Source organism: Spea bombifrons, chromosome 6 (assembly GCF_027358695.1).
Source record: "Spea bombifrons isolate aSpeBom1 chromosome 6, aSpeBom1.2.pri, whole genome shotgun sequence".
NCBI classification, from domain to species: domain Eukaryota; kingdom Metazoa; phylum Chordata; class Amphibia; order Anura; family Pelobatidae; genus Spea; species Spea bombifrons.
The window spans coordinates 44114679-44136097 of NC_071092.1; the positions used below are offsets into that span (position 1 = coordinate 44114679).

The following is a 21419-nucleotide window of genomic DNA, read 5'->3' on the forward strand; positions in this document are numbered from 1 at the left end:
CTTATGCTAAACACTGCAACAGTTGTCCTTTAAGGGAGATGTGTTTTCCAGCGTTGGCGCTTCTCAAGATGGAGTGGACGAAGTCACGGAGAGCGAGGTGCTGCACCAGCTTGTAGTGAGAAAAGTAGGCGAAATATGTCGGGTTGTGAACCAGGTAACTTTTTTGACATTAATTGAATCTTTATTGTGATCATGTGGCTATACGTACCTACAGGGCGTCTGTGTAGAAGTGGTTTAATTCTTTAATCATGTTCATCATTTTGTAACGTATGTTTAATTGTCATGTGACACAAAGCCAAACGCTGAAAGGTTGTAGTCATAGAAACTGAAAAGGTGGCTTAAAAGTTTTCGATGTTTTAATTTTAATAAGAGGAATGAATACAATGATAGATCACCGAACCATGGGGTGCCCAGATGGATGGAGAAAGCAATGTCTAGAGCAGTAAGCAAAGTAGCACAACATGAGTGGTTGGCCAGCAGAGCTTTGGAAGTGTTATGGAAAGATCTCTGAGGCTTAATACATATAGACCTGTAAGCCAATATAATGTTAGGAGGTCTCTCTCCTCAACATCTCTCTTTATTCTTTTATTTCGTCGCTCTCTCTTTTAGCGCTTACTGCTGCAGGATCTGCATGACACCCACTTGTGCAACACGTTGCTGGTGGCTGAGAGCGAAGAGGACATCTGGAAGAGCGAGAGTCCGTATGCCTCGTACCGACAGAGAATCCTCACCAGTGAAGGTAATCGGTCAGCTAAGTTATTTATCCCTACAGTCCAAAATTAAAAGCACTGACTTGGGAGCTCAGCTTTATAGTCGCTAAAACTCTCTTTCTCTGGGGGTTTTCTGTTTTAATCCCCCAAAAAAGCATAATTGGTAACTGCAGCTAAGGGGACAGGCTGGTTGTGAAAAATAAATGTATGCCCAAATAAAAAGGTACAAAAGTTATGCAGATTACTCGTTAATGCCCAACATGTAGAAATGTGTTCAGATCTGTGTAGTCCACAGATGCTGGGGGGGGGAATTTGATTTGGATGCAGAAATCAGGGCGATCGTTAGGTTTGTTCAGAATGATTGGGTTAGTGCTGAGATGTATCTGAAGACAGGAAAAACAGTTTATTAAGTCCGTTAAGAATGTAACTTTAGAACTTTAAGCCAAAAAGTCTGTTTTGTGCTATTTAAATAGACACCTTTCCTCATGTGAGAACGTTTAGATAATTTGCTCCGTTGGGGTAGTTGAGGATCAAATCTCATAACACTAAATATATCTTATTATTCAGCAAGTTATAAAACAGAGAAAGCTAATCTTTGTGAGTTCCCTGTAATGTATCGTTACTGAGTTCCGGAAATCTTATTCTCTCTGTACATGCCCCTGCAGATTACTCTGGAGAAGAGAGCTACCAGCCGCGGGATTATTTGGCAGCCACGATGCACTTTATACCCGGACACTTTGCCTGCGACGTGGTCTGGAGAACAGTGATACATATTCATCCGCGGCTCAAAATGGGACCCAACATGGGTGTTTCAAGGGGTAACGTATAGTGCTGAATCTTTATAAATTCTTAATCCGAGAGGTATTTGTCCGAATCGCTTTGAATTTCATTCATAAATGAGGCCTTGGCAAGCTTCATCCATCTACCAGCTTTTGGCTACTACAGCATCCACGGTACCTGGAAACCTGAGGATTGCGGTGGAAGTTAAGTTCAACCAAATGGCCAGAAGCTGTCCTTTCCCACCACTGAGGGAAATCCTCAAATGATCTATCAAATAAACACCTCCTCTTTATTGGAATGTTTTCCGAGAATAGAGAAGGCTTATCAAAGTTTAAAAGTTAACGTGTAATTTTTATATTCTAGTTTGTGTTTCGTGTTATATGTGCCAGTGATCCCATGGATCAAAACAAATAGTGCTGCCTCCAAAATATTCCCCGTATTGAATAAAAGATAACAGAGCCAAAATCCAATATATTGAAAATAACCTTACTGTTAATTCACAGCGTTAAATCAAACGGACGCAGAGAAAGTAGACACCCAAAACCTTTTTACTTTATCCATACGTGGTGTTTGATTTCTTTCTTTAGACATGTGAAGGCGGAATTCAAGTTCAAAGTGTTAAATGTGATGCAGTCCGCAGCGATATTCCGTTAGATTGAATTCGAAAGTAACCGTTTCTGCTCTGAAACGTTGGTGACGGCATGACGTGTTGGTTGCATTTGAGCGCGGGATGTTTTTTTTGTTGCGTATTAACCATTTTGTTTCTGCAGCTATTCAGTCTCTGCGGTCCGTGCTGAACGCCTTCTCGGTGGTGAACAGGAAAAACATGTTTGTTTATCAGGAGCGCTCCACCAAAGCGGTATTTTATCTCAGGTAAATTGCAGATGCTTTGGGATCTCTTCCTTATACCAGTGCTTATTTATTCAGAATCCTCAAAACCAAGACACAGGTCTTATTTCTAGCTGTGTGAGGATCATGGGATTTGTAGTTCAGCTGCGGCTGGAAGGTCCTGGTTGGGGTCAGATGTAAACCTTTAACCTTAGTGAAGTAGAGATCCTAAAAACTGGCACCAGCCAACACAGCGGACCTGAGTCATGAAAGAAGTGTTCTCAATTGACAGCTGGAGACCCATATTTAAATTCTCCTCTTTCATGTGTGTTAGGATTTGGGGTGTCTCGATGCCCCAAAGCTCTTTCACACATCCTCTGTTTGTTAGCTGATACCTACATTTTGTGCCTGTTTTCTGTGTGATCTGGTAAAAAAAAATATATATATTTTTAGTACAATCATCACTTTTATCTTAGAATCGGGAAATTAACCACAAGCTGATGATCAATCGGGACTATTTGACACACCAAGTGTGCCCCTTTACATAACATAAATACTTAAATTTGTTTCTCGTTCTGGTGCATCCTGATAATTGTGCCTACATTATCAATGATATATATTAGTTTGTAATTATAGAGCATGTTGTCGCCATTATTTTACAGTCAGATGGTGCTATTTTATGTAAAACGTGTATACCATTCTCTCAAAGCCGTAGTTAGCGCAGGACTTTGTTATATCTTTATCAGTAACGTAAAATATATAATTTTTTGTCTTCTCCATATGAGTAAATGTATGGAACCGAACCAGCTCATTGTCCGCTCCTTTCATTCCATACAGACTGTCTGAAACCTCCAGCAACAGCCGAATGTGGGACTTGGACTCATCTCAGTCCACGATGTCTCGTTCCTTAGCGCTGTCCCGCAGTCAGGAGCCTATTTATTCAGAAGAGATCGTGGTACAGCGTTAATCTTTGACCGATACCTGAGAAGAGTGAATGTGTGGTTTTCCAGCCATTAAACGGCCAGTTTTATTTGTTTTATAGGGGAGCCGCATGTCCTTAGACTTGGCGTCCTCCAGAAGTACCGACTCTTCACGCCCTGTGGGACAGACGGACAAACACATTCTTCTTCTTGTGCATGGAGTTGGAGAAGCAGGTAAGATTCTACTAACAGGTGTAAAATAACTATTTTTGCAGGTGATGAGTCAACTAACTTAGTGTATTTATTATGTGTAGTTCAGTTGTATAGGAAGGTCAATCCCATTCTGTCTGCAGAGTACATGCCACCCTTTCTAGGTCCCTCTTTAAATTCTTGTACAAAGTGTCTTGATCTGTGGCTTTGACATCTGGGTGGAAATACTCCTTCCTGCCCATTCTGATTTGCCAGCTATCGGCCAACAGAGCGTACCTAGGATAAAATTAATGTTTTATTTTCTTCGTGCTCAAAAAAGAATGAATTATTAAATAAAAAAAATAAAGGACTCATGTTGTGGACCAGCGTGTAATACGATGATAAAAAAAGTTATTTTCTTGTCGCAGGGTCGGAGATCACAGATGATTTGGTCAAGGTGCTCCGGAAACGCCTCGATGAGGCGACACTAGACGTTATCACGGTAATGCTGCAGAGGAATTGCAAACTGACACCTGCAGACGTGGAGGTGAGTGGGCTCTTGGCTCGTGCCGCAGACCTTCCGCTAAATGTGTCTGTGTAGCTCATCGTATCGGTGCTTCATCTGCAGTTCGTCCAGCCCAGAGGAACCCCTCCGACAGAGGTGCTGCTGTTCACAATCCCACGGTCCTCGCTGTCATGTCTTCAAGCCATGGCGTACTACCTGCGCCAGAACCTGCTGATCTTCCTGCATACTCCGAAATACACAGACAGTAACGGAGAGCATCATTTCCAGGTACAGACACATGGCTGGTTTTTGGCTCCGTGTGGTTTGGAAGCCTTCCTTTACGTATGTGTTTCTTTAAGATTTGGCTTAGAGACCAAACTATTCCCCCGTAGCCGTTAGAGCTGTTCTGTGTTATTCACGAAACTCAGCTCACACAGAAAGTTTTAAGCCCCGAATTCCTCTCTTTCCGTTGTATGTGCTGAGCTGATTATCTGTCTGTATGCCCCAGGGTGGCATTTGCAGCGTCAGCAGCCACCCCGGGACAGCATGCTTTGTTTTACTTAGTATCTTTACGCTATCTGTTTCCCTGCGATATTAATCGCTGACATTAATATTTCAGGGAGGGAACCTCGGTAACATGCATGTTTCTATATGTGAGTCTTTCCTATTTTTACAGCACTACTATCACAGCTCGCTGCCAGAACTGGACCTTTTCTTATACAATAAACCCGGAGGTCAAGGCACAGGAGGCAAAGGTAATGACAGAGCATGAGGCTATATCATTTTCCCAGCTTAGATCCGCTTAAGGTTATCCTTATCTCCTCCTGAGCGCAAGTAGATGGTCCACCTGTTAACATAAAATATATAAATATAGAGCAACCAAGAAATATAAATGAATTATTATATAATAAAAACAGCGCACAGATGTCAAATGTAACTGTGAAATTCTAGTTACATTCCAGGATGGGGAATGTTTTATCTCCCAAGCCGTTATAGACCAGAGTATACGGATAATGGAAATAGTCATCCAACTGCAGAAGAAGGATCAGATGGCCTTGGATGTCCTTAATGTGTTTTCTTGCACGTTTTTCTGTCCTGGTATGGATGGTGATGCTCAGCAGTCACTGATATACTCTGAATTCTGCATCCCTCTAGGCATTGCCTGCATTGCACTTTCATTTGTGGATCAACACGGTTCTTTGATCACTCAGGCGTATGGTGATCGTCCGCCTGTGGTCACCTGCCCTGTGTCTTCAGATCTCCGCGCTGGCACGTTCGATTCTCTCACCGAAGTAAACAGATTTGATCCGGAATCCTGTCCTGAAAATTCAGGTGACAATTTTTCACCTTCTCTGTTTTTTTAGTTTTATTATAACCTTTGTGCTGTTATCTCCTATCTTCGTGCTTCCTTTAATAATCAGTTCAATTCCTTTCTAGAACCGTTGACCTTGGTGCGCTTCGACGTGTGGGAAAAGGGAAACATCAGCTCCTCTCAATTATCAGAGCGTCTCTGCAACTCCCTGCGTCATGCCCTGTGTGATGTGATCATAGAGTTTACCATCTTGCAGATGCCCCTCTGTGTGGACCCTTTAACATCCGCAGACCAAGAGGCTTCAGTTAATGGTACGAAAGGGAATAAGGAGGAGGTCCGTCAACGAGCTATAAACAGCTGAGCCTAATTCACATGCCCGCCTTTCTGCTCTTGGCTTTTAGGCAAGTGCCCTTCGCAGTCCCTCCCAGACATGAAGGGATTGGAGCAGTCTTCTACCAAGCCCCGCCCTCCGCCCGTGAGCATTCCGCCCTCTACCCCGCCTTCCAGCGCGGAACCAATCACTCCTCCCAGCAAGAGCGGACGTCGGAGCTTTTGGGATATGCTGGTAAATAGCGGACGGGGTTCCGTCTGTAGAACCTTAGATCAAATTGTTGGTAGAATCTCATCTTGTTAAAGCCAATTGGGCTTATAAATACTATATATTAAGCACCAGAGGCATCTAAGGCAAGTGGAAATGTCATATTTTTAAACAAAAAAAGGAATTGAAATGTTAAGATGATATGTAGAAAGTGCAGTATTTGGTATAAATACTGTTTGTGTTGCATGGTTGGCCCAATAAATGCTTTTTAATGGCCAAGTATAGTTTATTATATTAAGTTATTTTAGATATATCTGGGATGCAAAGATGTCTTATATTTGCCGTCGGTTTGTGCGAGGCCATCTTTTCTATGCAGCACTTGGTTTGAGTGCGTTTCGGGGGGGGTAGTTGTGCCACCGCAGCAATGGGGTAAAACACATCTCATTGGTTATTTCCTATGCTCGTTTCCAGAGTAAGCCAGACAGTGGCGAGCTGGGTCCTCCCAAAACCACCGACGACATTGTTAGCGAACGCACAGAGGAGCCACGAACGCGCAGGCGGCACAAGACCGAGAGTCTGAAAGCGCCAAGTTACCCGGACCGACATGGCATAGGCATGGAGCATGCGCAGAGGTAACCTCACTGCTAAAAGCTGATTCCGTAAGACCCGTCTTCTGTAATAATATTCATTGTCGCGAAATATTCTAAATTGCACGTTTACAGTTAAATTAGCTGCCTCTTGGAATTGGAATACTATATCGATTGGCTCATCAGTTGGGCAGGGTCCTGTCTTTTTTATGATAAATTAGCTGCTTTTGAAGCTGCCGCCTGGTATTAAAAACAAACGTCAGTTCTTACCGGCATAGTGCAAGGATCCGTAGCATATTCAGTAGTTTAGCGGAACTAAAATGAAATATTATTATAATCCATTCTAACGGAGCTAATGGGTGGCTTTCATGCTTTGTTAGTAGAAAGTTGAAGGATTTCAGCATGTTGGTTCCGTGTATATCTGCCGGCGCTGTATAAATAAATGTAATGTGTATATTATCCCTTAAAGGAAGCGACAGATCCAGTTGGAGGAAGGAGACGTCGGATCCTTGCACACCGTGTACAGTCACACCTGCCTTCAGTGGATGAACTTCATGAGTCAACTAGGTTTGTGCCACCAACATCCTCGCATTACTGTATTTTTAACCCCCTAAGGATAACGGGTTGCCCTTAAACCCATTAAGGCATTGATAGCCCGTACATGTAAGGCGTACTTTGTCGTTAATTGGCCGTTTTCAGAGTTTTCAGGGGCCGTTTTCTTAAATTGCACCAAGATACGCTATATTATATTTCTAATTAACCTTTTCACTTCAGCATCGGTGTAGGAAATCACCATACTTCTGTGAAATGCTGTGTGTGGGAGCTGCCCTCTTGCTGCCGCATCACACGATTTACACGGCTGCAAGCGATCTCTAGAATGCTCATGCGTAGACAATGCTGAAAAAGCCAAGACGCAATAAAACGTCCTACTTGGGCGGCCACTAGGATTCTAGGGGGGGGTATAAAATAGATACCAAAAATGTTAAAATACATGTATTCCTGTTCATTAGATAAAACACTGTTTTGCCGTTCCACTAATGTGTATTTTTTCTTTAAAATTAATTTTTTTCTTTAAAATAGCGCCAAACTTTAAGGGTGCGGCCTATATTCGAGCCAATACGGCATATATATATATATATATATATATATATATATATATATATAAATTAATATACATAATTTATATGCACACACACTAATACATGTTCCCTCCTGTTAATCTGCCTGCAGGGTGTCCGTCGGTCCAGCTGTGCTCAGCGCAGACCGTTTCACGCTTTCTCCTTCCCTCGGTGCTGCAGGAACTTTTCAGCGTTATCACATCCTTGGCAAGTGACACCAGCGTGAGAGTGTTTGAAAAAGTCACGTGAGTTCTACAGTAACGAGTTATTTGGGAAAGAGGTGTCTTAAGGGAGGTGTATAATAACAGCGGGGGTAGCTGGCATCAAAATTCTGCATAGTGAGGAGGAAAAATTATCTTTCATGTATTACCAAACTGTAAGTGTAAGTCAGAAATTCTGTTGTTTCCCACATGTAGTATGATGTCACTGTGTTTGTCTAGTAGATTGGGGCTCGGATAACAGAGCAAGAACTACAAATGGTTAATATGTAGCTGTCTGAAAAACATATTATGTAAAAACTAGAACTGTTTGAAAAAAAGAAAACCAATTAATTTATGCTTAAATAATCTATTTTTAACCTTTCTAGAGTAAAGTGAGTACCTGTGATAGATATTTCTTGCGTGTTTCTCATATGGTTTGGAGCGATGAACTTAGCTTGCTTGTTTCATCAGAGGGGCCGAGGGACCGGAATTTGTTCCTTACTGCCCTGGCCAGCATAGCCCACCGCGGCCCGCCGCTGCTCGGGAGCTTATAGTCCTGGGACGTAACTTTCACCTGTGGCGATCCAACACAGGACAAGGTAGGTCCCCCCCCGACCCTACATTCCAACCTGTCCAAATTACACCATAGCTCTAATTACACTTTAACCCCTTCCACACCTGTCTTCGGGAATTCCTTCGAAAGATCTTCAAATGAACACAGAGCTTTTTTTTTTTTGTTGTAAATAGGATGAGATTCCAAAATTTGTAGTTTACATGACTTTACCCATGCCAAATGTAGGGCTAACTGTGTGAAATATCAGATAGCAAATACCCACCCTGTCGTTAAAAGCCATGGCTTCTCCATTCCCGAAGTAGAGGGAAGCATAACATACGAGTTGCTATATTGATCAGGATCTTTACTTATAAAAGAATTTGTTCCCGATACAGAAGGATGAGGAGGGATAGGAGAGTATTGAGACTAATTATAACCAAGTTGTAAAGTATCTTATGACACCGGGACGGCTGGAAGGAGTGGGAGTGGGAGTGAGAATCGTATAAATGTGTAAAGTAATTCATACATTATAACACACATGTATGTAGAAAAAAGGGTCCTTCCAGGCGTAAACATCAATCAGAATTTTATGAGTCTTTCTTTTAAATCCCAGTGTGCGAAGGAGATGATGATGTGGTATACAAGGTGGAAATGTGTAAGTTTTACCCCACGTGGTGTGCAACGGCCGTCGGCCCATTAATAGGTTAATTGGGGGCACAATCGCTAGCGCACCGGGTGATGTCTGTGCTAATTGTGTCAAATCTTGACCGTTTTGCAAATCAGAATAATCACGTTTGATTCTGTTCCACGCGGTGTGCCAGAGACGCCGGTACAAGCGATGCCGACAATCTTCCGTTTGTTTTAAAGTCACAATATATTTAACGTGAAATGTATAAATAAGCGTAACGCTAACTGATCTAGAGGTCACTATTACCTTATAGGGATGCATCAAATAATTATGATAATTACAGTAATTATAATATACATTAACAAATCTTTATAAAAATAAGAATATATTTTTCCTCGTTTTTTTAATTTTATTTTATACAAGTACGCAGCTGCTTCGTGTGTCCCGATTATACGCTTTTGTTTTATACGTTTTCTCTCCGTAGAATGAGAGAGTTCTGCGTAATCATTTCGTTTGCCTCTTACGTTCCCAGCACAAAAAGGCTTCCAGCGTTTCGAAGCCATGGAGCTCGGATCCGCAGAGAGATCTTTGGACCTTTCATCTCCGCATCGGGGTTTGGCCCCCCGACAGCGGTTTCTCATAATTGAGATTCAAGACAAAAAGGTAGCTGATGTCTGAGCTTGACTTTACCCTTGTCAGTGTTTTTTTAAAATGTTTTTTGTAACCCAAATCACTTCCCAACAGCTCACCCTGTACACGTATAACTGGTCCCCGGACCTGGGCGCGTCGTTGAGTCGCTCGCTGGTGCGTCTGATCCAGTGGCAGAACGCGCGGGCCCACGTGGTGCACTGTCTCTTGAGCCAGAAAATGGGATTGTTCCATCACTATTGCTTCGCTGACACCCCATGGCATGAAGACAGCAAGCAGGTAGTATCTTCGCTGCCACCCACCAGGCACAGCTTTGTGTAGCCTCTGATATTTCCAGTAAATAATGGGCTTGTGATGTAATAAGTACTTTATCGTCATTTCCAGGATCCCAATCCCTTCCTAAATTCCAGCCTTGATGTGGACGCCCTGATCAGGAGCCCCACGCCGCCCCCTAACAAGGAGCAAACGCGGCTCAGTACGTCCGGACGCAGTCTGCCGACGCTGCACTTTTCCCCAGACATGGTGCCTTTCGATGAAGTTCTTCGGGACGTCATGCCGGTGAAACCCATGCATCTCTCCTCGGAACTGGACACGGTGTCTCGGCACGGAGCTCAATTTCTGGAAATTAAAAGCACTGAGAGGAAAGGTCTGAAGTCATAATGGCAACATTAATACGCTGTAGTACGCTTCACAAAACAGGAGGGTCTCTCTTTCGTGGGTCAAGAGGAAGGCGAAAAGTTCAGCCTTTTAAGTTATCCATATTGGGTTACCCGGGGATGGGGGAGCAACTGAGAATTTCCTTCATTGTGACCGAAAATCTATTTAGTTAAACTGACATACTGTTTTTTGATGGGGACCCACGCCATTGTGCACGCAATTGGCCACGCCAATATTTTTACATCGTGTAACAATACCACCAGCGCTCCAAATGCCTTTTAAGCTTATTTAAATAATAACTCACATTAATCCCAAAAGTCACAACTATACAATAAATCTGGCTGCTTTTTTGAGGACATGTTTAGTTATTAATGTTTTAAAGCGAATATAGTTATTTTTTGCTGCTGCCTATGTGTGGTTGTGAGCATTGACTGTGTGATATAAAGGTGTTATCTTGCAGGGCTGTCGGTGTTGCTTTTAGTTTGAACTGCAAAATATTCCTTTTCTCTTTCTCTGTAGAGGTGGAAAAGCAGTTAAAAATCGAGAATTTGTTTGTGACCTGGCAGCAGAGGTCAGCCCAGTCCAACATGCCCATAAGCGTAAGTGAACAAGCACCCCATATCCTTCAAATCTTCTCTTCTTACTTCCCATCTGCCTGCTTTCCATCTGTAAGCTATGTTCCGGTGTTTTATTACCCGATATAATCTCATAATGTCTGCGAGTACTGCAATTAGAACGTCTCTTACAGGCTGCGGATTTAGACGCCCTGAAGCAGTCGGCGCGCCTCGTTCATTACTGTGCCACCCCGCTCCTGTTTGACCCTTCCTTTCAAGCGCAAGTTCAGAACGACCAGGACAGAAGTGGAGGCAAGGTATGGGGGCTTCTTAAATCACATCCCTAAATCGTACTTTGGTGGACGAAGCTAACGGCTGTTAGCGAAACAACATATTTTTTTAGCTTACTCTTTTGAGACCCGTGTATGTGGTCTCGCATTTCTTCGCTCAGATCTCTATATTAAAATAAAGTTCAGGGCTACCCAAAATCATTTTAATGTCACTTTATTACAGGGAGTAGCGGCTTCTGACTTTGTAAAATTTCTACTTAAGTTAGATAGTTGCCACTGAGATCTATGATTATCAAAACACTCTTTTTTTTAATTAAATTTGTTTCTTTTGGGGTTATTTCTATGCAGCAAAACCCCTAATGCATGGATAATGCAAGTGAATTAAATGTATTTTAAAAAAAATCTGCTGTTAAGACAAGAAGAAGAAACTGTTTAGCTGTAGTTTATATTTATATGAGTATATTCTTGTAATGAAGTTTCATCCTATATACCATTTATTATTATTATTATTATCTTTTATTTATATTGCGCCAACAATTTACGCAGCGCTTAATACAATACATATATTCAAGGGGTCTGACAAGATGAGAATTGACAGACTAAGAGAAACCGATAGGTGGCGAGAGCCCGGCTCGCAAGCTTACAATCTTGATACCATCACTAGCCATTAAAAAATCAGTGACAGACGCATGCTGTTGACCATGGTTCACAGAAACACACGGAATGGTTTTTTATTATGTTTTCTTGCGTCTGTGTTTTCTCAGAAGCGCCATCGCTCCAATGACTCCGGCACGTCGGGAAGGGACCGAAGCCATAGCTGTGATTCGGCAGAGATGCCCCCGGGAAAGGGCAAAGAGGAACCGTGGCTTCAGGAGCTGTGCACTGCATTCATGCAACAATATATCCAGTACCTCCAGAGCACCGGCTTCATCCTCGTGCAGCTACGGCCAGCGTCTCCAGCTCGCAGGTGAGCTTCTGACATGAGGGATGAAGGCCATAGTGGCCCTTCATTTCTTCACATAGTCTTTAATGGTGTCACAGTGGTACAGATACATAGATGGGTCACATAGGAATAGCGGTGTCTCTGATCTCTCCTGTCTCGATGTAGAGATGTTCTGCAGCCACAGAGGTAACCTACCTTTTGTATAAAGTAACATGTGTTTAGCACATAAATCATGCCTCTGTATACTATCAGAGTGCCTCGAAAAAAACCTTTTATATCCGGCTGCCAACGCGGTGCACGAAGCTTAGACTAAGTTACTAAAGGTTTGGTGGGGTTAAGGAAGATGTGAGAGGCACACAGCATTTTTATAAATGCTGATGCGATTTTATACAAGGATTTTCCTTTATATTCTACGGCTTTATACTCAACCAAGGTGAGCAACCTGATCCAAGCCTACGTCGTCTGTACCCCGTGCTTACAATGCGAATAGACTCTTATTAGTGTAAATGAATGGCAGGTTATGCTGAAAATGCCTACAGCTCAGACGTGGCTGGCCTTTTTATCATCATGGGTATTGCTGGGTCTTTCTTTGTGTAAGAGGGCAGAAGGCTCCCGCCATATTGCTGCTACAGGCATTAGAGCTTCTAGGACAGATCTCTATTACCAAAGCGGTGTCTTTATTCTGTTTGGTAGCATAATGGTAAACAGCCTCCTTTCACAAATTCTGATTTATTTTCTCACTGTCACCTCTGCAGCACGGCTCGGATAAGGGCTACCCCGGCCTTGGTCCCAGAGAGCAGAGCTACTAAGCCAAAGAATGACGGGAGCCCTAAGGTGAGCGTCTACTCCGTTATTCACAAGGGGAACGTATTGAGTATATATGTAGTCACTCGTGTAGATATATGAAACATTTCTCTTTTAACAGAGCGGCTGTGCTACAGTTACCACCTACCACTTGCAGAGGGCACTCCCTGGGGGTATAGTACTCATGGAGCTTTCCTTCCAGGTAATTATCGCTTGGTAGTAGCTCGCCTGATCCACTCTGAGCCGCTGTCGCGCTTCTTATTTGTTTCACTGTCTTGTTTTCCGTAGGGCTGCTATTTCTGTGTGAAGCAGTACGCGCTCGAATGCTCCCGTATCCCTATGGGCCAGTCTGTCAACTCCCAGGTATCTATATGGCCATAACTACACTCTTACCTAAGGGCAGTTAAATGGTAATATACAATTCTTCATTCCCCTTCATGGCAGCAATATATGTTTTGTGGAATTACAACTACTGACATAAAAAAAACAACACACTTTACATCTTTAGTATACATTTTCACCCAAGAAACAAATTCCTAGGCTTAACATCTATTAGGCTTGGCGACAAGTTTCTCCATGGTGATTGTGATTAGCAGCTTTATACGCTGTGGTTAGGAGAAGCACATAACTAAGTTTTTATTTTATTTAACTTTTATTGATATTCTAAAAAAGTCTTCTTCTCTCTATTTTACATAAAAGAGAGTGTTGTGCTCATTAACAAAAAAGCCCACGCCAATGCTAGAATAGTTGCCGCTGAAGGTAGTGTAACATCAGGTCCTGCCTAATCATAGAAGGGAGTCTAGAATACATTCAGAGGCTACCACCGTTCTAAAAGCTAGACTGCTGCCTATTATCTAACATTATTATTAACCTTAATGTCGCTCTAAATAAAAAGCTGCACCTCCTAGGAAGACTATTAAAGCCAGATCTGTCCGCTGTGTCTTTACATGATAGATGTTTGCCGCAAATGAATAGAGAAGGCATTTAATAGCTAAGACTTCTGATTGGCCGAGCAGATTCATCACTTTAAAAATTAGAATGTGAGAATGTATTCGATGCTCATTTTATGAAGTTTTATTGTATCAGCAGCTCATTAATATTAACATCACAAATGTTCAGTTTTTCTCCAAGTATTGACAGCTGGTATGGGAAAATCAGATATTTTTTTCTCCAATGCCACTCAGCTGAGATCATGCGTAATAACCTAAAACTTTTTTTTTAGTACCCATGTGTTAGGCTAAGTGGGTCCGGTGCCATGTCCTTGTGATTGTTTTTTTTTTCCCCTCGTTAAATCCTTTCTGGTTGATATGACGTTGAGATGAGATGAGCGGCGGGACGTTTTATGGAGGCATCTTAAGGCAGCTCTTCTGTGTTGTCGGCTGTGTCCATCCCCAACTAGCTGTAGACCCAGGTCCCTTTTGTGTACATATTTCATATGCTCTTTTTATCAGGGCACCCTTTCGATGAGACCTCATAGCAGGAGTGCCCCTGAAATTCCCTCCGAGTCTGCGGTATGTCTCCCATGACCAATTACATGTTCTCTGTGCTTTGTCGGCAACGTTGACGGTGGTTTTCTTTTACCTTTCCTGGAAACTTTTGCTTTCTGTAATTGTGAGCTCCTTGTCCCGTAGCCTTACATATCGCAGAGATGCGTTACTCGTCTTCTGTCTGTCTCCCACCAAACAACCCACCCATCTGCACTCTCCTAGGTGCCTTCTGTTGCCAGATATTCCGTGTTCATCGTGTCTGGTGTCTCTGACGTGTAACTGTCTGGGCTCTTCCGCTCTGTATGGTTATTGTATCGCTGTCTTTCTCTTCGTGTGATGTTGACTTTCCACACAGCCTTCCCTTGCACAGGTGTTAGGGTTTGGTGCTGGGTTGAATTTCTCTACCATGTTGGGATGCTCTGGGACCAACATGCCTGGCCCACCAGGATTGGGATTAGCTCTAGAGGCAGGGTGCCCGCTCCCCGCTCTTGTAATGACTCTGTATGGACTGGACTGTTGGCTTGCGGTTTTATGTTGGACCTCTGTTGTGGTAGCACTCGTCTGGGTTGTACTCCATACAGTCGTGGGATCTACCATCCCAAATTGGTGTCGGTGGTTCTAGGATTTGCTCTGGTGACTGTGCATAAGTCCAAGGTATATTTTGGGTGTAGAACAGCTAATAACCAGCACTGATTTGGTATCCTCTCTCTTCTTGTCTTACACGAGGAGCTCCGCCGTGCCCAGGGCACGTCATTTTATCATCAAAGTCTTTCTCTATGTCATTCTGTTCTCTTTGGACAGCTCTCCATGCTCTTCACGGAGGAGTGTGACAAAGTTCGGGACCTGATGCACGTTCATTCATTCAGCTATGACTTCCACCTTCGGGTCTTACACCAGTACCTTCTGGGTTCCAGCATGTGCCTTCGCCAGGGGTACGACCTGGCGAGCTTCCTCCAGCTCTTCATTTCTCAGCACCCGGACATCCCCAAGTACGGACGCAACCACGTGTACCAGGGCATGCTCTCCGTCTCCACAGGGATGATAGCCGCTCACCAGCTGTACAACTATATAGCGGATCATGCGAGTACTTATCACATGAAGCCTCTGCGCATGAGCAGACCTGTGGCCGCAGGGAGCAATGGAAAGAAAAGTGTTAACGGAGAGCAGAACGAATATGGCTTGGTGTCCATCTGGAACAGGTAAGACCAGACCTTAGGCCAGTCCAGCCCTTAGTCGAGGTCCTCTCTTCTTGTTAAACAGTATTTTTCTGTGTTTGTATTCCTTTTACTGTTTGGGTTTAAATGATAGATTTGGCGTTAAAGTGGTCTGGTGTTTTTTTTTTTCCCAAACACAGCTCAGGAACATACAAAGATTCGGAGGGGCTCAAGCACCATGATGATTTCGATGTGTCGCTTCTGGTGTGCCACAGCGCGGTGCCGTTCGAGGAGCAATCTGACCAGGATAGACATGTCCTCAGGTAACGAAACACCGAGACACAATATATCAGTCTGGGATTCACTGGGTGTAGAGGTTATTAATGTTATTAATGGCTGCGGCTACAGAGTAACATCGTTAGTGAGATAGAAAGGAAACAACGTTATGGCGTCGAGTTAAATTTATCCGGTGTAGTCGCTAAGATGAAATGCCGTATTTGCTCGATTATAAGACAAGGTTGTTTCTTCAGACCTTTCTGGAGGCAGAGTGGCATATAGAGGGTTAAAAGGCATATCATGGGGCACAGTGGCATATAGGGGGGTATAAGGCATATCTGGGGGCAGATGTGCGTAACTGGGCGGGGCAGGTTGGCAAATAAAAGGAAATCAAAACAAAAAATATATTTTTCTCAATCATAGCCTTTATTAAATATGAAAAAATAGTTTACATGAATTAATATTTACTGGTAAAACTTTTTTCCTATAGGGTCGTCTTATATTCGGGTTTTTTTTATTTATTCCTAAATGAATATTCAGATTTTGGGGGGTCGTCTTATAATCGAGCAAATACGGTATTTTAACTCACCTTCAGTCTGCTGGTTTATCGAATAGCTCTTTTCGGCAGCATTTTATAATTAACAACTAGTCTAGATCCCTAAATCCGTAATCCGGATAAAGACTGTTTTGTCCCTTTTGTCACCCGGCGCTGTTTGCTGGTTTTACCCAAGAGAGAGACGCTTTAATGAATCTGACGTCCTTTGGGTATTTTTCTGTCTATTTCATCTACGTGAGCTTCAGCTTTCAAAGGGGAATCATTTGTGTGATCCGTTATTTACGCACAAAGCGTCTCTATGGACGGAAGTTTTACATTATTTTTATTGTTTTTTAAATTATTCTGGCATTCCTTGGCCTCTTGGCACCATTTACATTAAAATCAGAGGTTTTCGGTTCTGTAAAGCTATAAAAGTTACTTTTTCTGTAATGCATAGTCTGGCATGTTTAATTTGAATCTATTGACCAGGCTTTGGAATTAAATACTGTGAGTTTTTCCTTCATTTTCTTCTTGGTAAACCAGGCTCCGCTTCTATGTTATCATGACGAGCCAGAGGGAACTGTTTCCCCGTCTCACGGCAGACATGCGCCGCTTTAAGAAGCCGCCGAGGCTCAAGAGAGACGCCGAGGAGCTCGACGGAGGGCTGGAGCCCGGAAAGTATCAAAGGCTTGAGGCGGAGAACCCCGAAGACGCCACCGAAGGAGACGAAGGCAGGATGGGATCCGGGAACTTTTACAATCCGCTGTTGGCTAACGAGGTCAAAACGGCTAACAGACAGTTGGAGGAGATGGTGAAGCTCGCCAAGTGTCACTGCCGCAGGGATAACCTGTGGAAAAGACTCTACCTCTTGGAGCCCATGGCCTCCGATAAACTAAGGCTGGGCAAACTCAGCTCCACGGAGCTGCAGGAGCTGCTGGAGGCTGTGCACGGCAGGAGCGTGGCGGAGATTGACCCTCAGCTGGTAAGGAGGGACCGACCATCACATACACTGCTCTGTGCACGTAGAGGGACCGACCATCACATACACTGCTCTGTGCGCACAGGGGGACCGACCATCACATACACTGCTCTGTGCACATAGAGGGACCGACCATCACATACACTGCTCTGTGCGCACAGGGGGACCGACCATCACATACACTGCTCTGTGCACATAGAGGGACCGACCATCACATACACTGCTCTGTGCACGTAGAGGGACCGACCATCACATACACTGCTCTGTGCGCACAGGGGGACCGACCATCACATACACTGCTCTGTGCACATAGAGGGACCGACCATCACATACACTGCTCTGTGCACATAGAGGGACCGACCATCACATACACTGCTCTGTGCACATAGAGGGACCGACCATCACATACACTGCTCTGTGCATGTAGAGGGACCGACCATCACATACACTGCTCTGTGCACATAGAGGGACCGACCATCACATACACTGCTCTGTGCACATAGAGGGACTGACCATCACATACACTGCTCTGTGCACATAGAGGGACTGACCATCACACCATCACATACACTGCTCTGTGCAGATAGAGGGAGGGTAATACAGTGAGGGTATTAAACATGCATGGGATAGACATACGGCTCCTGAATCTAAGACGAGACCAACGACTGATTAAGGTCTGATTCTTACATCAAGAGAAATGGACTAGACGGGCCAAATGCTTCTTAGATGCCGTCAAAGTCTCTGCCCCAATGCCGCAAGTCTAATACAATGATTTTCTGTCGCTGAAACCATTATTTCCATGCAAGCCTCCAGTATTTTCAAATCCCCAGCTTTTTTGGTGTCACCAGCTGGCCCTGTTGGCTTATAAACAAAAGCAGGCAGTGAAACCGGTGATTGACAGTTTCTTGTGATGTCAGCGACTCTTTCCAACTTCGCAGGCAGTAAAAGTTGCTTACGCCGTATTAAGTCACCAAGTGAAATGAGGCGGCGAGGAGAATACGGGCGCCTGTACGCTGATTCAGCAAGCGGCCGATGCCGTCCCTGCGTCTCTCAGCCAAAGGCACACGATCCCCCAAATGTTTCTTACAAAAGATTTCCGCTTTAGTATATAAGACCTTTTATTTTTTGTGCCTGCATCCCCCCCTACTATATATTTTTTTCTGACTCTCTTGACATCTGTTCTCACTTCACTTTCGTACAATTATAAGGTTCCTAATTCTCACAATAATGAAACCAAAAGACTTGTCGTTTCCCTGTAATACGTATTAATACGTGTATCGGCGTACGTTACCCTCTTAACATGCGAGCTGTGATCTCTGTCCGCAGGATTTTCTCCTGTCGATGAGCGTCCCGTGGTATCAGAGTCTTATTAAAGTCCTTCTGAGCAGATTTCCCCAGAGCTGTCGGCATTTCCACAGTCCGGAGAGCGGCACCCAGTATCTGGTAAGCACGATCCCGTGAGCTGTACGCGCCGGCACGCCGGCTTCTATATTCTCTATGTATCTGTCCAGCAGCGCGGCTTGCGAAAAGAAAGAACAAATATAAAAATCCTTAAAGGTCTTGAATTCCCAACAATGGCTGCTGAAAATACAATAGACAACGGGGTACAAGAACATAACCCTTATTTAACCACCAATCGGGACGGGGCATAAAACGCCCAAAAGTGCCCTTTAAATTATTTCATCTGCCAGTTTACAACTTTATAAACGTCTACAATGAAAGTAGGACTGAGATGTTAGGACCTTAGAGGTCTCGTCGCAAGAAAATATGTTATTGAAATTACTTTGATGTCATCGAGCCAGTAAAACAACATCCCTTCCAGTGATGCGCGTCCGCTGGGGTACCACGCGTTTCTCTCCTGCATGATGCGCGTCCGTCGGGGTCCCGTGCGTTTCTCTCCTGGGTGATGCGCGTACGCCGTGGTACCACGCGTTTCTCTCCTGCGTGATGCGTTATCGTGTTATTTTTCAGGTGGTGCTCAACCAGAAATTCACCGATTGTTTCGTACTGGTTTTCCTCGATTCCCACGCCAGCAAAACGGTGAGTTATTATTTTCCGCACGGAAGTCGGATGGTCGGAGGAAATTAGAGAGAGGCACAGCATTCCGAATATTAAGGTTCAGTAAATAATTGCAGAATGGCACCGAGACCCCGCCACCGCCGCTTTTATTCAGTCGTTTGTTCTGGTTTGCGTTTGCGTCCGTTCTCTGAGGTGGAAATAAGCGGGCAGCGGGATTAAGCCCTGCATTCTCTGATTATTGAAAGGTTATTTTCTGATTCTTTTTGTGCGACTGACCAGGTGAAAGGCAGTAAACATTTTCCTTTGCAAGCTCTCAGCGCACATAAATGGGATCCGGACGCCTAAACGCTGTTTATAATGTCAGCGGGTGGGGAAAATGAAAAATATATTTAGTGGAAGCAAATGTATAGGTCGAGAGGCTTTTTTGTTCTTTGCCTCCATGTCTGAGGCTTCCGCCCGCGTTCTGACACCAATAAACTACGTTCATAAAGAACAATTTAAGGAATTCTTGTAGGGGGCTCCTCTAGTCTTTTTTTTTCTTTTGATCCATGCATTTGGTTATATTTCTGCCGCGTACGTTCACATATGGAAAAAATAACTAGCAATAATGTGAATTATGGTGATTGTCTCATAGAGCCGGTAATGAACCCCAACCCAATGAACCCCAAAGAAGTGTTTTTTAGCGAAAATAACACTTACAGACCCACTTGCAGAGTTCAGAGAGTATCTTTATGAGTATTTCAGCCCGGATGTACTTGGTGCTGTACAGAACTCACTGGTGGTCCCGTAATCCCCCCTCACATCCAAATAGTTACCCCGTTTCAGTTTGATTATGTTTCTCGCAGCCGCTGACGGCCTTTTATGCCTCTTAATGCGATCCCAGTAGGGGGGGTTTGTGTAGACCTGACGTTCCTAATTGGAATTTGCCGTCGTGTCTGTTAATTAAGCAAACCTTTCTATTTGCGGTTATTACATGGCAGCGGGAGGCATTTCGCAGAGTACATTTTTCACGCGCTGCCCGTTACCGGCGGTACGAGAGACGACCTGATGTCTGGCAGGTTTTCTCAGATGAAGCGAGCGTCGGTTTTAATACCAACAATTTAAAAATAGGAGCTCTGTAAACCTTCCAGCTTCCCGGGGAACTCGTGCGTTAAAGCCCCAGACGCCGTAATAAATAGGTTAACGGTGTGGGGGCATCTGGGCCGATGGCTGAGAGATTCATAGATGGAACTCAAAATACATTAAAAGGAATATATAAAGAGCAGTCCTGGTGCAATCACCATGGCAACCAACGGAACGGGTTGATAATTATTTCACTTTTACTACTTTACAACAGATCGGGTCTCGACGCGCAGGCACCAGATCTTGGCTTAATAATAATAAATGCCCTGCTCGGCGGCTACAGACAGCTCTAGGGGTCGGGTAAATGTAAAAAATGGCATATATATATTTTGGTGAATATATGACTTTTTCTTATAATGTGTTATTTATGGCAGAGCCTGAAGGTTGTGTTCAGAGAACCGTTCCCAGAGCAGCCCCAGAACAGCGAGAGTCCGCTGCCACAGCTGGTTTCCACGTACCACCACCTGGAGTCGGTCATTAACACCGCCTGCTTCAACCTGTGGAGCGGCCTGCTGTGACTCCCACTATCCTCAACCTGTGGAGCGGCCTGCTGTGACTCCCACTATCCTCAACCTGGGGAGCGGCCTGCTGTGACTCCCACTACCCTCAACCTGGGGAGCGGCCTGCTGTGACTCCCACTACCCTCAACCTGCGGAGCGGCCTGCTGTGACTCCCACTACCCTCAACCTGGGGAGCGGCCTGCTGTGACTCCCACTATCCTCAACCTGCGGAGCGGCCTGCTGTGACTCCCACTATCCTCAACCTGCGGAGCGGCCTGCTGTGACTCCGCTATCCTCAACCTGGGGAGCGGCCTGCTGTGACTCCCACTTTCTCCAACCTGCGGAGCGGCCTGCTGTGACTCCCACTATCCCCAACCTGCGGAGCGGCCTGCTGTGACTCCGCTATCTCCAACCTGCGGAGCGACCTGCTGTGACTCCCACTATCCCGAACCTGTGGAGCGGCCTGCTGTGACTCCGCTATCCCGAACCTGTGGAGCGGCCTGCTGTGACTCCGCTATCCTCGGACATCCACGTGCCGAGCAATGCTGACAATCTACAGAGCCTCAAGAGATTCGCACCGAGA

The 21419-nt window shown here is 44.4% G+C and overlaps 1 protein-coding gene across 1 annotated transcript in view; it reads left to right on the forward strand.

Annotated features, from left to right (window-relative positions):
- SZT2 (SZT2 subunit of KICSTOR complex) overlaps window positions 1-20890 on the forward strand; it is a 46044-nt gene extending 25154 nt beyond the window's left edge. Inside the window, exons 42-74 of the mRNA XM_053468917.1 lie at window positions 52-154; window positions 610-739; window positions 1376-1528; window positions 2261-2363; window positions 3156-3273; window positions 3361-3472; window positions 3856-3974; window positions 4056-4220; window positions 4609-4687; window positions 5088-5264; window positions 5370-5555; window positions 5646-5809; window positions 6254-6414; window positions 6839-6936; window positions 7600-7732; window positions 8159-8286; window positions 8854-8895; window positions 9401-9531; window positions 9613-9795; window positions 9901-10162; window positions 10693-10772; window positions 10922-11044; window positions 11782-11984; window positions 12716-12794; window positions 12886-12966; window positions 13053-13127; window positions 14216-14275; window positions 15053-15450; window positions 15606-15728; window positions 16760-17198; window positions 18522-18638; window positions 19167-19235; window positions 20711-20890. Of these exons, the coding sequence (XP_053324892.1) occupies window positions 52-154; window positions 610-739; window positions 1376-1528; window positions 2261-2363; window positions 3156-3273; window positions 3361-3472; window positions 3856-3974; window positions 4056-4220; window positions 4609-4687; window positions 5088-5264; window positions 5370-5555; window positions 5646-5809; window positions 6254-6414; window positions 6839-6936; window positions 7600-7732; window positions 8159-8286; window positions 8854-8895; window positions 9401-9531; window positions 9613-9795; window positions 9901-10162; window positions 10693-10772; window positions 10922-11044; window positions 11782-11984; window positions 12716-12794; window positions 12886-12966; window positions 13053-13127; window positions 14216-14275; window positions 15053-15450; window positions 15606-15728; window positions 16760-17198; window positions 18522-18638; window positions 19167-19235; window positions 20711-20854 (4738 nt within the window). The 3' untranslated portion in view covers window positions 20855-20890. The remainder of the gene's footprint in view (window positions 1-51; window positions 155-609; window positions 740-1375; window positions 1529-2260; window positions 2364-3155; window positions 3274-3360; window positions 3473-3855; window positions 3975-4055; window positions 4221-4608; window positions 4688-5087; window positions 5265-5369; window positions 5556-5645; window positions 5810-6253; window positions 6415-6838; window positions 6937-7599; window positions 7733-8158; window positions 8287-8853; window positions 8896-9400; window positions 9532-9612; window positions 9796-9900; window positions 10163-10692; window positions 10773-10921; window positions 11045-11781; window positions 11985-12715; window positions 12795-12885; window positions 12967-13052; window positions 13128-14215; window positions 14276-15052; window positions 15451-15605; window positions 15729-16759; window positions 17199-18521; window positions 18639-19166; window positions 19236-20710) is intronic.
- Window positions 20891-21419: the final 529 nt, after the last annotated feature.